This window comes from Giraffa tippelskirchi, chromosome 12 (assembly GCF_054371585.1).
Source record: "Giraffa tippelskirchi isolate mGirTip1 chromosome 12, T2T-mGirTip1v1.2.pri, whole genome shotgun sequence".
Lineage (NCBI taxonomy): Eukaryota > Metazoa > Chordata > Mammalia > Artiodactyla > Giraffidae > Giraffa > Giraffa tippelskirchi.
Window position 1 is genome coordinate 107,315,690 of NC_137286.1, and position 14,588 is coordinate 107,330,277.

Consider the following 14,588-nt stretch of genomic DNA (forward strand, 5'->3'; position numbering starts at 1 on the left):
AAAGATTTCAGTTAAAATTGTGTAAAGTCTTAACTTCTGATATATACAATAAAGATTTTATCCCCCCTACTCCAGAATAGCTTGCTGCTTAAGTTTTATTTATAGTGGTGTTTTTGCTTGTTTGTTTTTTGCTACTTGTAACAGAAAAAATGTGGTCAAATTTAACCAGCATTTCCTCTGTGGCTTCTGACTTCCCTGGTGGCTCAGCTGGTAAAGAATCCGCCTGCAATGTGGGAGACCTGGGTTCCATCCCTGGGTGGGGAAGATACCCTGAAGAAGGAAACAGCTACCCACTCCAGTATTCTGGCCTATATAGTCCATGGAGTAGCAAAGAGTCCAACCCGACTGAGTGACGTTCACTTTCTTCTGTGGGTTCTGACTTCAGTGATGAATAACAAGGCTTCTCCATCCAAGATTAAACAATTATCTATAGTCTCTTCTAGTTTACACTTTCAATTTGTAGGTTATTCCAATCCACAAGTGATTTTAATATACATTAATTACCTATGATTGGTTAATTTGTCATCTTCTCATGGCCCAATATAGTTTTAGACTTAGGTCCAAATGATCAATAAAATGCCAGTATTTTTGTAATGGAACCTAAGTATGGTCATATTCTTAAACAAAACCTGTCATATTGCTGTATATAACTATAGAATGGTTATTACTAACCATTAATAGGACTGGAATGCAAAAGTAGGAAGTCAAGAAACACCTGGAGTAACATGCAAATTTGGCCTTGGAGTACAGAATGAAGCAGGGCAAAGGCTAATAAGAGTTTTGCCAAGAGAACGCATTGGTCACAGAAAACACCCTCTTCCAACAACAAAAGAGAAGACTCTACACATAGACATCACCACATGGTCAACACCGAAATCAGACTGATTATATTCTTTGCAGCCAAAGATGGAAAAGCTCTATACAGTCAGCAAAAACAAGACCGGGAGCTGACTGTGGCTCACATCGTGAACTCCTTATTGCCAAATACAGACTTAAACCGAAGAAAGTAGGGAAAACCACTAAACCATTCAGGTATGACCTAAATCAAATCCCTTATGATTATACAGTGGAAGTGAGAAATAGATTTAAGGGACTAGATCTGATAGACAGAGTGCCTGATGAACTGTGGACGGAGGTTCGTGACATTGTACGGGAGACAGGGATCAAGATCACCCCTAAGAAAAAGAAATGTAAAAAAGCAAAATGGCTGTCTGAGGAGGCCTTACAAATAGCTGTAAAAAGAGGAGAAGCCAAAAGCAAAGGAAAAAAGGAAAGATACACCCATTTGAATGCAGAGTTCCAAAGAACAGCAAGGAGAGATAAGAAAGTCTTCCTCAGTGATCAATGCAAAGAAATAGAGGAAAACAATAGAATAGGAAAGATTAGAGATCTCTTCAAAAAAGTAGAGATACTAAGCAAACATTTCATGCAAAAATGGGCCCAATAAAGGACAGAAAAGGTATGGACCTAACAGAAGCAGAATATGTTAAGAAGAGGTGGCAAGAATACACAGAACTGTACAAAAAAGATCTTCACAATCCAGATAATCACAATGGTGTGATCACTCACCTAGAGCCAGACATCCTGGAATGTGAAGTCAAATGGGCCTTAGAAAGCTTCACTTCGACCAAAGCTAGTGGAGGTGATGGAATTCCAGTTGAGCTATTTCAAATTCTAAAAGATGATGCTGTGAAAGTGCTGCACTCAATATGCCAGCAAATTTGGGAAAATCAGCAGTGGCCACAGGACTGGAAAAGGTCAGTTTTCATACCAATCACAAAGAAAGGCAATGCCAAAGAATGCTCAAACTACTGCACAATTGCACTCATCTCACACGCTAGCAAAGTAATGCTCAAAATTCTCCAAGCCAGGCTTCAGCAATATGTGAACCGTGAACTTCCAGATGTTCAAGCTGGTTTTAGAAAAGGCAGGGGAACCAGAGATCAAATTGCCAACATCCGCTGGATCATTGAAAAAGCAAGAGTTCCAGAAAAACATCTATTTCTGCTTTATTGACTATGCCAAAACCTTTGACTGTGTGGATCACCACAAACTGTGGAAAGTTCTGAAAGAGATGGGACTACCAGACCACCTGACCTGCCTCTTGAGAAATCTGTATGAAGGTCAGGAAGCAACAGTTAGAACTGGACATGGAACAACAGACTGATTCCAAATAGGAAAAGGAGTACATCAAGGCTGTATATTGTCACCCTCCTTATTTAACTTATATTCAGAGTACATCATGAGAAACACTAGGCTGGAGGAAGCACAAGCTGGAATCAAGATTCCCGGGAGAAATATCAATAACCTCAGAGATGCAGATGACACCACCCTTATGGCAGAAAGTGAAGAAGACCGAAAGAGCCTCTTGATGAAAGTGAAAGAGGAGAGTGAAAAAGTTGGCTTAAAGCTCAACATTCAGAAAACTAAGATCATGGCATCCGGTCCCATTACTTCACGGCAAATAGATGGGGAAACAGTGGAAACAGTGTCAGACTTTATTTTTTGGGGCTCCAAAATCACTGCAGCCATGAAATTAAAAGATGCTTGCTCCTTGATAGAAAAGCTATGACCAACCTTGACAGCAGATTAAAAAGCAGAGACATTACTTTGCCAACAAAGGTCCATCTAGTCAAGGCTATGGTTTTTCCACTTGTCATATATGGATGTGAGAGTTGGATTGTGAAGAAAGCTGAGCACCGAAGAATTGATGCTTTGGAACTGTAGTGTTGGAGAAGACTCTTGAGAGTCCCTTGGACTGCAAGGAGATCCAACCAGTCCATCCTAAAGGAGATCAGTCCTGAGTGTTCATTGGCAGGACTGATGTTGAAGCTGAAACTCCAATACTTTGGCCACCTGATATGAAGAGCTGACTCACTGGAAAAGCCCCTGATGCTGGGAAAGAGTGAAGGCAAGAGGAGAAGGGGACGACAAAGGATGAGATAGTTGGATGGCATTACTGACTTAATGGACATGAGTCTGAGCAAGCTCCAGGAGTTGGTGATGGACAGGGAAGCCTGGTGTGAGACCTGAAGTCCACAGGGTCTCAAAGAGTTGGACACGACTGAGAGACTGAATGGAACAGAATATCAGTCAAAAACAGAGTTGTTATTTAAAAAACCCATGCCACTATGAAAGATAAAGACTGATACATAAATTCATATGCACTTAAACTCAGAAAATAAGAATACAAGCATACCCATTAACTCTGAATGGAATCATTTTAGGCTTAAGCTTGAAATAGCATTACCTGGGCCTTCAACATTAAAGATAAATTATAAATGTAAGTCTAATGTGAATATAGGTATTACTTTTTAGAGCATATACATTATTTAAAAGTAACATCCGGAAATAGTCTATAAGTTCAGACTTTCCACTAATTTAGACTTGATTCTTCCTTTCTCTTTTTCCAAATACAAAATACCAGCAAAAACGTAAACTTTAAAAACTAACAGGGACTTCCCTGGTGGTCAAGTGGTTAAGAATCTGCCTCCCAATGCAGGGGACTTGAGTTCCATCTCTGGTTGGGGAACTAAGATCCCACAGGCTGCAGAACAACTAAGGGCACATCCCTTAACTAGGGGCTTCCCTTGTAGCTCAGTTGGTAAAGATTTTGCCTGCAATGCAGGGGACCCAAGTTCGATTCATGGATCAGGAAGATCTGGAGGAGGAAACGGCAACCCACTCCAGTATTCTTGCCTGGAGAATACCATGGACAGAGGAGCCTGGCAGGCTACAGTCCATGGGGCCGCAACCCAGAACCTTAACTAGAGAGCTGTTGAGCTTCAAGGAAGACCCAGTGCAGCCAAACATAAATTATATAAAAACAAAACCTAATAAAAGAGTGGTAACAATTTCAGAAAGGTTTCTTGAAGGATTTCTTTAAACAGCAGCCAGCTTTAGTGCATTTGAAGACTGAATACAGTCCTCTGTCAATTATGTGGCTTATTAAAGCACAGGGAGAAAGGGGAAAAGGAGGGTAGGATGGGACAGACCACACGTCTCCCAAAGTGAGAGCTAGAACTAGTCAAATGATACAAAACCGATCTGCTACAATCCTAAAATCAAAACCAGTATTTGTAACAGCACTGTAAAGCAATTATACTCCAATAAAAAAAGCACACATAAATGTAAATTTCAAAATAAAAAACCAGCATTTGTAAATACAATATAAACACGTGATTAGATATTACCCAAAACACTAAAAATAATATGTTAGTGTTTTAAGAGACCATTAAAGACAAAGTCATTTGCCACAAAAGGCAAGAGGTTACTGTTCTAATAAACTTGCTGTTTTTTGAATATCAGAACAGGATGGACATGGGCAGAGACAGTTACAGTGGTCTGCTTCTTTCTTTTCCCTTCATTCACTCTTTACCCACCACAAGACTCAATCTGTCGGCATATTCCATTTTAACCAGGAGCTAGGCTCCCCTTTGTCTTAACTATGGAGCTAGCTACTGTCAAAAAAAAAGGGAGGGAATAGGAATTTCCTACAATCAAGGCCATGATTCATTAAGTACGTAATTCCAAAACAAATATCTTCTAGTGTGTACATGTTTCTGCTATAACTGAAACCTGCACAAATCACACATTTGTATTTATATACGTATTATTATATATGTATGTGAAAGTTGGCCCAAAAAGAAGGCTGAGTGCCAAAAGTGAAAGTCACTCAGCCCTGTCTGACTCTTTGTGACCCATGGACTATAGAGGCCATGGAATTCTCCAGGCCAGAATACTGGAGTGGGTAGCCTTCTCCTTCTCCAGGGGATCTTCCCAACCCAGGGATCGAACCTAGGTCTCCTGCATTGCAGGCAGATTCTTTACCAGCTGAGCCACCAGAGAAGCCTTGAGTGCCAAAGGACTGATGGTTTTCAACTGTGGTGCTGAAGAAGACTCGTGAGAGTCTCTTGGACTGCAAGATCAAGCCAGTCAATCCTAAAGGAAATCAATCCTGAATATTCACCGGAAGGACTGATGCTGAAGCTCCAATACTTTGGCCACCTGATGTGCAGAGCTGACTCATTAGAAAAGACCCTGCCCTGTTGCTAGGAAAGACCGAAGGCAGGAGGAAAAGGGGACAACAAAGGACGAGATGGTTGGATGGCATCACCAACTCAATGGACATGAGTTTGAGCAAGCTCTTGGAGATGGTGAAGGACAGGGAAGCCTTGTGTGCTGCAGTCCACGGGGTTGCAAAGATTTGGACACAGCTGAGTAACTGAACAACAAAAACAATATGCATTATTATATATATTCTTGGTAGCACTAGTAGCAAAGAATCGGCCTGCCAATGCAGGAGACACAAGAGATGCAAGTTCAATCCCTGGGTCAGGAAGATCCCCTGGAGAAGGGAATGGCAACCCACTCCAGTATTCTTGCCTGAGACTCCCACAGACAGAGGAGGCTGACGTGCCTCAGTCTATACAGTGGCAAAGAGTTGGACATGACTGAAGCAACTTATTACTCACATACGTATTTTTATCACGGTTAACCTGCAAACCAGTTAATCCACATCTAAATAATCAAAGGTTGACCACAACACTTATTTTAAAACTTGGAGAGAACTTTCACATAATTCAGATTTGACTTTTACAGTTCTATAAGAAAAGCAGGTATTATTTCCATCTTACAAATGAGGAAACTCGGGATTAGGGCACAAGAACTAGGACTGAATCCCAGGTCTTCTGCCTCTATAGTAACTGTCTGCCACACTGCCACAGAAAATAATGGATACAAATCTTCAAAATCTGATCTCTCAAGTGGAACATTAAGAATTAAATAGAGATTAAGAAAACTTTTTAGGAACATACTATATAAACTGAGCAACACTTATATTTATAGTAAATGCAAAGAAAGTTCAGTAAATTTTATTTTAAATCCTTAATTTGTTCTCATTATCATGAGTGCAGGGGTTTTAGTGCAACTGCATTATTTTTAGCACTTCTCAAGTTAACTTTAGGATGTTGTTTGCTTTATTTTTTTAACACATCTCTACAAGTGTAAATTTAATGACACATAAAGGTTGAGGGGCAGAAGGAAATTCTAAATTTGCTTCCATGATATTAGTGTAGAAAAAGGGGATGGAGATTTTAGTACTTCCCTGGCAGTCCAGTGGTTAAGACTTCACTTTCCAAAGCAGAGGATGAAGGCTCAAGCCCTAGTCAAAGAACTAAGATCCCACATGCCCCAGGGCCAAATAAAAAAAAAAACCATAAAATAGAGGCAATGTTCTGGCCAATTCAATAAAGAGTCTAAAAATGGTCCACATCAAAAAATCTTTTAAAAAAATACAGATGTAGGCTGATAAGTGTATGACCTTAAGCTTGCATTCTTTTTGATCACTTTGAATAGTTACAAAAATGTAACTGAAAAGCTTTATCTTTTGCTAGGTTTCTTTATTTAAAAGACTCAGCAGCAAAAACCCAAGTTTTTAGTTCCTAATTAGAAGTACGCTTTATTTCTCTACTATTTTTACCTTTAACATTAGGTTGTAATGTGATTGATATGAACAATAAAACTTACCTCACAATCAGGGCATGTGATTGTGCTGTATTCTTCAGTCATTAATAAGCACAGGTCACAAAAAGCATGTCCACATTGAAGTTCATGGTGGTGACCTACCAACGAAATTCTTCTGTGAATTAAACTTTTTAGTTTGTTAATGTTAAATTCAGTATAATCGAAGGGGAAAATTAAAAGGGATTCTCTTCTATAGAAAAATATATCTATTTAGTTAGAAATGGATGACTTATTAAAATTCAAGAGAAACAATACAAATCAGGAGGGAGAAAAATCAGAAGAAAGAAAAACCAGGCAGAGATAGTTAATATTGTTTGAACTCATTTAGATAGTTATTTGGTACCTATAATACTTTGAATCTGCCAGCTCTTACAATCATATAAAGAAAAAATCATATAAAAATCTGACATACTCCATTTGATCATTATAATTATCATAGCTAAATAGGCTGTAGATATTATATTTGACAACCTAGAGATGGATAAACATTTTGGTGATCTGGGATAAATGGTATAATCCAGATTCCAATCTAGTTTTGTTTCCAAGTCTAATGTTCTTTCTACTTGATCTTACTTCCCTTTGCTAATTTATACTTCCCATCCTGTAAAGGGGATAGTGAGAGTCAATCTGAGAAACTGGCAAGACCCTTCTCTTTGAACAAAAAAAATGCCATTTGCAGCAACATCGATGGACCTAGAGATTGTCATACTGAGTGAAGTCAGACACAGAAAGACAAACATCATATGATATCAATTACATGTGCAATCTAAAAAAAGGGGGGGTACAAATGAGCTTACTTACAAAACAGAAGTAGAGTCATGGATGTAGAAAACAAATTTATAGTTACCAGGGGATGGGAAAGGGCAAACTGGGAGAAGGGGACTGACATATACACACCACTATATATAAAATAGATAACTAACAAGAACCTGCTATACACAGGGAACTCTACTCAATACTTCTGTAATGGTCTATATGGGAAAAGAACCAAAACAAAAAAAAAGAGAGAGTGGATATGTGTAGATGTATTGATATAACTAATTCACTTTACTGTACACCTGAAACAAACACTGTAAATCAGTTACACTCAAATTAAAAAATAAATCCTCTCTTAATGATCTAAGACACTGGCAAAAACAGAAGTCAGGACAGAAGTCAGATGCCACTACTGTCACACAAACATGACCCATATAAAGGTTATTTTTCACAAATTTAGCATTTATGAAGGGAAATGCCATCTAATACCAACATTTTAATACTCTAAGTAGAATCTGAAGTTTATCATAATAAATATATTTGTTATAGCTATGTCATTTTAAAAGATTTTGCAAGAAAAAATGGGAAAAGAAACTAGATAAAATTAGGCTTCATTTACTATAAAATTAGTGTTCCTGCTGATTTATATTAAAACAACTGCATTCTTTTGAGAAAAAAGAAAAGAACTTTAGTTTTTAAGCTAATGAAACATCTAAAACTTGTTTAAAACCAGAGTAAATTTTAAAGCTCTATTTAAATTCCAGAGATACTGTTACTAAGGATATCAAATCTGTTTTACCTTTTAAAGATTTCTGATACTGTACAAGTCGAAATAACGTGGGCTGCATTACAGCTTACAAAGCACTTTGATAAATCCACATGCATAGGCACCATCTTTCCAATTGAGTACTTCTCAGCATTATAATACAAATGTATGAAAGAACAGGTGATTTTGAAATGTCATGTTCTAAAACTTTATTTTGTAATACTATATCATCAAATAATGGAGATTTTCTATGAAACAGCAGCAATTGAAATTTGGGTAAGAGAACTTGCCTCTCCCCAAGAAAACACAACCAACTTTCTCTACGCTCAGGTCTCCCAAGCGGAGTCTATCCTGGAACGACTGAGAAAATGGACTTTCACTTTGAAAGTATAAAACTGTTACACAGGGTGATAAGACGACTCTGGCAGCTCCACGAGTTTAATTTCAACAACACACCCCTGCAGAGACATAGCACTGTAAGGCCTGTGAGGTGAGGGTCAAATAAACTGAACCTGTTTTCACTTGAGGAGTGTCTCAGTGAGCGGAGCATTGGGCGCGCGTTCTCCCTGGATGGCCCAAGACTGAACCCAAGATGCACAAAACCTAATGGGCTGTCTTCTGAACAAGGCTTTAAGCCAAAAGAGCAACAAGTCCCCCGCCCCCACCCCTAATATCCCTTTTTAAATATCAGGAACCTTTGGTTACCACAACAAAACTACGCAAGAAAATGAAGTTTTGTTGCTTCTTCACCACAGAATGACGGTTAAATTCTCACATTACCCCTTTCTCGAACCTGCAAACCCATCAGTAGGGCAGTCAGAGCGCAGCAGGGCGCAAAGCTACTCTCCAGGCCTTGGCGTCAGGCGAGCTGCGCGCTCGAGGCCTGGGCTGCCCCGTGCTCCCTCGCCGTCGCTGCCACTCCCTACTCTGCCTGTTCCTCAGCTCCCGTGACGGCAGGTGGACTGACCCCCCGCCTCTCACCCAGAGCTCTGGGCGCCCTTCTTCCACACCGGCTACACAGGGCCTCGGTGGCTCCCCGGGCCCGACCGGGCGTTTCCAGCTGCCCGCAGGACGACACGGGGCGCCTAGCCCTCAACGCCTCAGCCGCCATCTTTGCGCCTCGAATCCCAGGGCCGCGCCGCGTGCCGACCCGCTATCCCTTGCGGCAGCGACCAATCGCCAGAGGCAGTGGCTCCAGGGAGCCAATCGGCAGCGAGGAAGCTCCAGCCCACCCATCCCCCGCCCCAGACCCTCCTAGCAGGAGGCTGTTTGCTATTTTACTCGGAACGCTGAGAGCAGACTGCGCGTGGTCTTCAATGACTGTTTTGTGGTCTGACCTTTGTCTAAAGCTCAGCGCCTTATCACTCTCACTGCATATAAGTCGGATTTCATGCATTATTCCTTACTTTGCTTTTGAACTTGCAGGTGGCGACGTCGTCCCCCTGGCCCTAGTGGATCATAGTCGCTTTAGTGGAGAAGCCGGTCTAGCTACCCACGGGTGAGGAGATTTGGTTAACGGTTTCAAACCAAGGTGTGGTCGTTATTACTAACAATTGTTGACCCTCCTGTTATTTACAAGGCCTTATGTTGAGAACGTTTAGGGATACGAAGAATTTATAAACTAACAGGTTCCAGCTTGAGTGATATGTAACCCTCTACCTAAACGGGTAACTTCCACTAAAGCAGTTTGTATTAAATGCCAGATGAGACTTAGAGAAAATAAGAATTGTATGCGTTGTGTGAAAAGCCTTTGTAGAGAATATAAGGTTTGCATTAGACTTTAAAACCTGAGTGAAACTTACAGAGGTAAACAGAGGCAATGAGGCTTTCCTGGGAGAAAGAACTGCAAAAGCAAGGGATTGTAGGTGAGTAGATGCTGTTGCCTATTCGGTATTTAACTTACAGACCATTTGCCTAGATTGGTTGCTGCTGCTGCTGCTGCTAAGTCACTTCAGTCGTGTCCGACTCTGTGCGACCCCATAGACGGCAGCCCACCAGGCTCCGCCGTCCCTGGGATTCTCCAAGCAAGAACACTGGAGTGGGTTGCCATTTCCTTCTCCAGTGCATGAAAGGGAAAAGTGAAAGTGAAGTCGCTCAGTCGTGTCCGACTCTTAGCGACCCCATGGACTGTAGACTACCAGGCTTCTCCGTCCATGGGATTTACCAGGCAAGAGTACTGGAGTGGGGTGCCATTAACACCGCTTTAAGTGAGCTTTTTGGAGAATTAAGTTGGAATCGAATTTTAGAGAGTCTTGAATGTTGGATAAGGACTTACCCTTTAACAGTCCAGTGCTGGGGAAATTGTGTGAGCGAGAAATGAGGTGAGCTGGTAGCAATTTGGCAAGTATCAGTGTATTGTGGAGGAAGCACGTGGAGATGGCAGGGTGCCTTCAGCTACTAAGAGTAAAACCAGCATGTATTCTTCATTTTCTTTTTCCCTCTATGTGTTTTGTTTTGGAAATAGAAGTATTCTGTTCAAAGCTCATCCCTGGTTAACATCCAAAATATGCAAACAGTTCATACACCTGAATATCAAAAAACCAACAACTGAATTAAAAAAGGATTCTCTGAAGAAATGTCTTAAGTGAGAGTGTCTTAATGGTGAATGCGCTCAGCTTTTATTTGGATGAAAATATTTTCATCTTCATCCTTGAATGAGCATTTAATAACATAATAATCTAAATTGACAGTTATTTTTTCTCAGACTTTGGAGATAGCATCATACTGATTTCTCTCGGTCCTTGAAAATACCAACCCTTAGCGCCTCTGCTGTGGCCTTCCTGGATGGCAATTTATTTACAGTCTGTCTTTCCTGCCTCACCACTTCCACCTCTGAGGGGATGCCACATTGCTCACCCTCAGTGTTCCTTAAACACTGTAGCCTTGTGCCCTGTCTAAGCAGGTGCTTCGTTTGTCGAGAAGTGAAAGCAAAAGGGAGAAATCCCATGTTGCAAATATAAAATGTAGGGCAAAACACCAACTAATAAATTATAGTACTTTCAGGCTTACAAAATGCTTTACTCCACAGTACCTCAATTTATCTTCACTAGTCTGTAGAAGGGAGTTTCTATCCCTTTAAAATGAATCAGGCTTTTGCCTTAAATTTCCATTAAACATTATCTTAGAACCTCTGGACCAAGGAGATAACATCCTCTGAGTTGGGTTCTGGTATGTCAGGTGGAGGGCTGGAAGCCAGGAATGGCGACAGGAGAGACAGCCCGCCCCGAGATCTGGTCTGAAGCGGAAATAGCGGCACTGACCAAGTACAGAACACAGCTGGCCCTGGAGCTCACATGAGCGCTGGATGGTGGACACCAGATCCCACATGGCAGCTAGAGCAGGCAGTTATTGTGCCAAGGCCCGGTGCCCCTGAAAGGAGTAAATGTGTTTTTTCCTGCTTTTCAGTGTGAAAGGATAATTTCCAAAGAAAAGGTAAAATCATGGCTCTCCTCTAGGTATAAAATGAACAAATGTTAAATTTATTCTGCTCATATTTGGGTGTGAGAACTAGGCAGTTAGAACCGGTTCAAGGGAGCAGAGATGCACAGGTTTATCTGGAGTCAAGGATGCCAGAGTATTGTGCAAATGCAGCAAAACTGGCTTTTCCAGAGGAAAGAGTGTTGTTCCTCAAGTTTGCATATCACAGACACGGACTATTCTGAGTTGCACTCATTTCTCCATAACCTTAGATCTGTAAAACCCACCTAAAGGGTGTGCTCAGCGCTGTGTGCAGATTTCCATCCAAGCACAGACTCCCCTGACTCGACCGCACAGATCCTAAAGTTGACCTGCTTAGTGGAGGGAAACTTACAGCACTAGGGGCTTCCCTGGTGGCTCAGATGGTAAGGAATCCACCTGTAATGTGGGAGACGTAGGTTCAATCCCTGGGTTAGGAAAGTCCTCTGGAGGAGGGCATGGCAACCCACTCCAGTATTCTTGCCTGGAGAATCCCATGGATTCTCTGTAGCCTGGTGGGCTACAGTCCATGGGGTCTCAAAGAGTAGGAGATGACTGAGCGACTAAGCACATAGCTTCTATGTGCTAGATGATCCTACAAGGTTAACACTACAAACTGATGGGTGGTTGTAGTATTAACGAGACAGTGTTTCTAGGAGGTCATCACATCAACCAGGACATTATAGGAATTGGTAACTACCAGCTGCTGATACTGTCCTCTTAGGAGACATAAGTCCACTGCAGAGTGATGACTGCAGAATGAATGTGGAGATCTGACAGTCTTTGTAAACACAGAGTTAGGAACAACCAGCATATGAGCACTTGCTCTATTTTAAAAGTCGCCTGGGAAGGTGCTTCTTCATCTCCATGATTATGTTGTCAGTTAGGGAAGTTGGTGAGCTTTCTAGGGCCCTGATTTGAGCACTCCTGATCCACATCATCAGCAGGTAACCTCCCTTACAAAATTCCTCCTTGGAAGCTAAAAGTATACACACACACACATACACACAGCTTCACACTTAGGCCTCACCCCTGTCACTACCCTGCCCAGTCTATCATTGCTTCCCTCGCCTCTTAACTCACCTGCTTGTGTCCATTCTTGCCTGGGTATCCTCCTACCCTCCTCAGAGAAGCCAAACTGATCTGAACAAGTGAACTGGAGCAAGTCTCTGCCTTTGCTAATAATCTTCAACAGCCTGGTGTTGTGTTTGTAATGAAACCGAGCCTGCTTCCCATGGCCTGAGACCCTATAAGGTCATATTGTTGCCCATTTCAACAGCTGCTTGATGAACCAGTCTTCCTGTTCTTGCTACATGGCACCATCCCTTCCTCCTGGACTTCTCCTCTCTGTGGTTATTCACCTCAGAAGGGACTTTCCTGAGCACCTCTTTAAAGGGGTCTCACTCACCACCCCATCTGATAACCATCTAAGCCTCTTTTATATATATATAGTATATGTGTATATATATATATATATATAGTATATGTGTATATATATATATATAGTATATGTTGGAGAAGGAAATGGCAACCCACTCCAGTACTCTTGCCTGGAAAATCCTATGGACAGAGGAGCCTGGTAGGCTGCAGTCCATGGGTTCGCTAAGGGTCGGACAGGACTGAGCGACTTCACTTTCACTTTTCCCTTTCATGCATTGGAGAAGGAAATGGCAACCCACTCCAGTGTTCTTGCCTGGAGAATCCCAGGGACGGGGGAGCCTGGTGGGCTGCCGTCTATGGGGTCGCACAGAGTCGGACACGACTGAAGTGACTTAGCAGCAGCATATAGTATATGTATATATATATGAAGCCCATGGCTCAGTGGTAAAGAATCTGCCTGCAATGCAGAAGATGCAGGAGACGTGGGTTCAATCCCTGGGTCGGGAAGATCCCCTGGAGGAGGGCATGGCAACCCACTCCAGTATTCTTGCTTGGAGAATCCCATGGACAGAGGAGCCTTCCAGGCTACAGTCCATAGGGTCACAAAAAGTTGGACATGACTTAGTGACTGAACGACATAGTAGACAGATCTTTCATACCCTATTGACAGCCAAGACATTCACTTTATTGTTGCTGGCAGGAATATAAATTAATATAGCCTATATGAAAATAAATTTATCAAGAGCCTTAAAAATGCTCTTAATGCCTCAATTCCTTTTTGATGAATCTATTATAAAATAATGAGATGCTGTATAAGATTTAGTGACAAGATGAAACCTTAAAACAAAAATGATTACCAGTAGGAAATAGATGAGCCATCGCACAGAGGGGATATAGTTAAAATACTCTCAGTATGGAATAATGTATAGTCATTAGAATCACATCCTCAATGTTAACTAAAAGAACAGAATGGAAAGCTTTATATTTCAATTGTGCTTAGAAATACGTATATGTTTAGAAAAAAGACTTGATGGATATGAGTTTGAGCAAGCTCTGGGAGTTGTGATGGACAGGGAAGCCTGGCATGCTGAAGTCCATGGGGTTGCAGAATCAGACACAACTGAGCGACTGAACTGAACTGAAAGAAATAACTACTCTTTTGTTAGTTATAGAACTTGGTAGTTAGATTCTCGTTGGTTTTAATTTTATTTTTACTCTTGGATATTCCAAATTTTCTAAAATGAATTACAATGTCAGGACAAAACATTGTTTTAAAAAATACACTATAAATCCAGCCTTATCTCTATATCTGAGTTACTCTGCCACATCAATCAGATTTAAATTAACTGTTACTCTCTCTAAAAAGTATCCAGGCCTTGGTGTGTCAATGAAGCCATCCCTCCAAAACAACAACACAAAGCAAAACCCTCTGAGGTTTTATTGCCTCTTTTCTTTTTACAACTCAATAAAGTGAATTGATACACCAGTCTCATTTCTGTGATTCTTTAAATTTTTTATTTACTCATTTCACAAATATTTGAGTGTCAATTTTTTACAAAGGTAGGTATGTACAATACTAAAGTTATTCCAGACAGAGTTCCTGCTGTGAAGAGATTTCTACTTCAAACTGAACTCCTCTCAAGCTTACTCCAACCCCACGATAAACCTCTTGCAGCTTTGTGCTCTATCTGCAGTGTCCTTCACT

The 14,588-nt window shown here is 41.2% G+C and overlaps 1 protein-coding gene across 7 annotated transcripts in view; it reads right to left on the bottom strand.

Moving 5' to 3' along the window:
• Positions 1-9,176, bottom strand: part of RNF17 (ring finger protein 17) — a 118,082-nt gene extending 108,906 nt beyond the window's left edge. For 4 of the 7 annotated variants that reach the window (XM_081549200.1, XM_081549199.1, XM_081549195.1 and 1 more), the window contains exons 1-2: positions 9,029-9,176; positions 6,529-6,623 (exon numbers count right to left, since the gene is read on the bottom strand). Coding sequence is in view for 4 of the 7 variants with exons in the window: in XM_081549195.1 (XP_081405321.1) it covers positions 6,529-6,623; positions 9,029-9,158 (225 nt within the window). In the remaining 3 variants the exon portion in view is untranslated. Of the gene's footprint in view, positions 1-6,528; positions 6,624-8,080; positions 8,191-8,827 lie in introns of all 7 variants that reach the window. The other 3 variants (XM_081549198.1, XM_081549197.1, XM_081549196.1) reach the window with 2 other exon arrangements.
• Between the last annotated feature and the right edge of the window lie 5,412 nt (positions 9,177-14,588).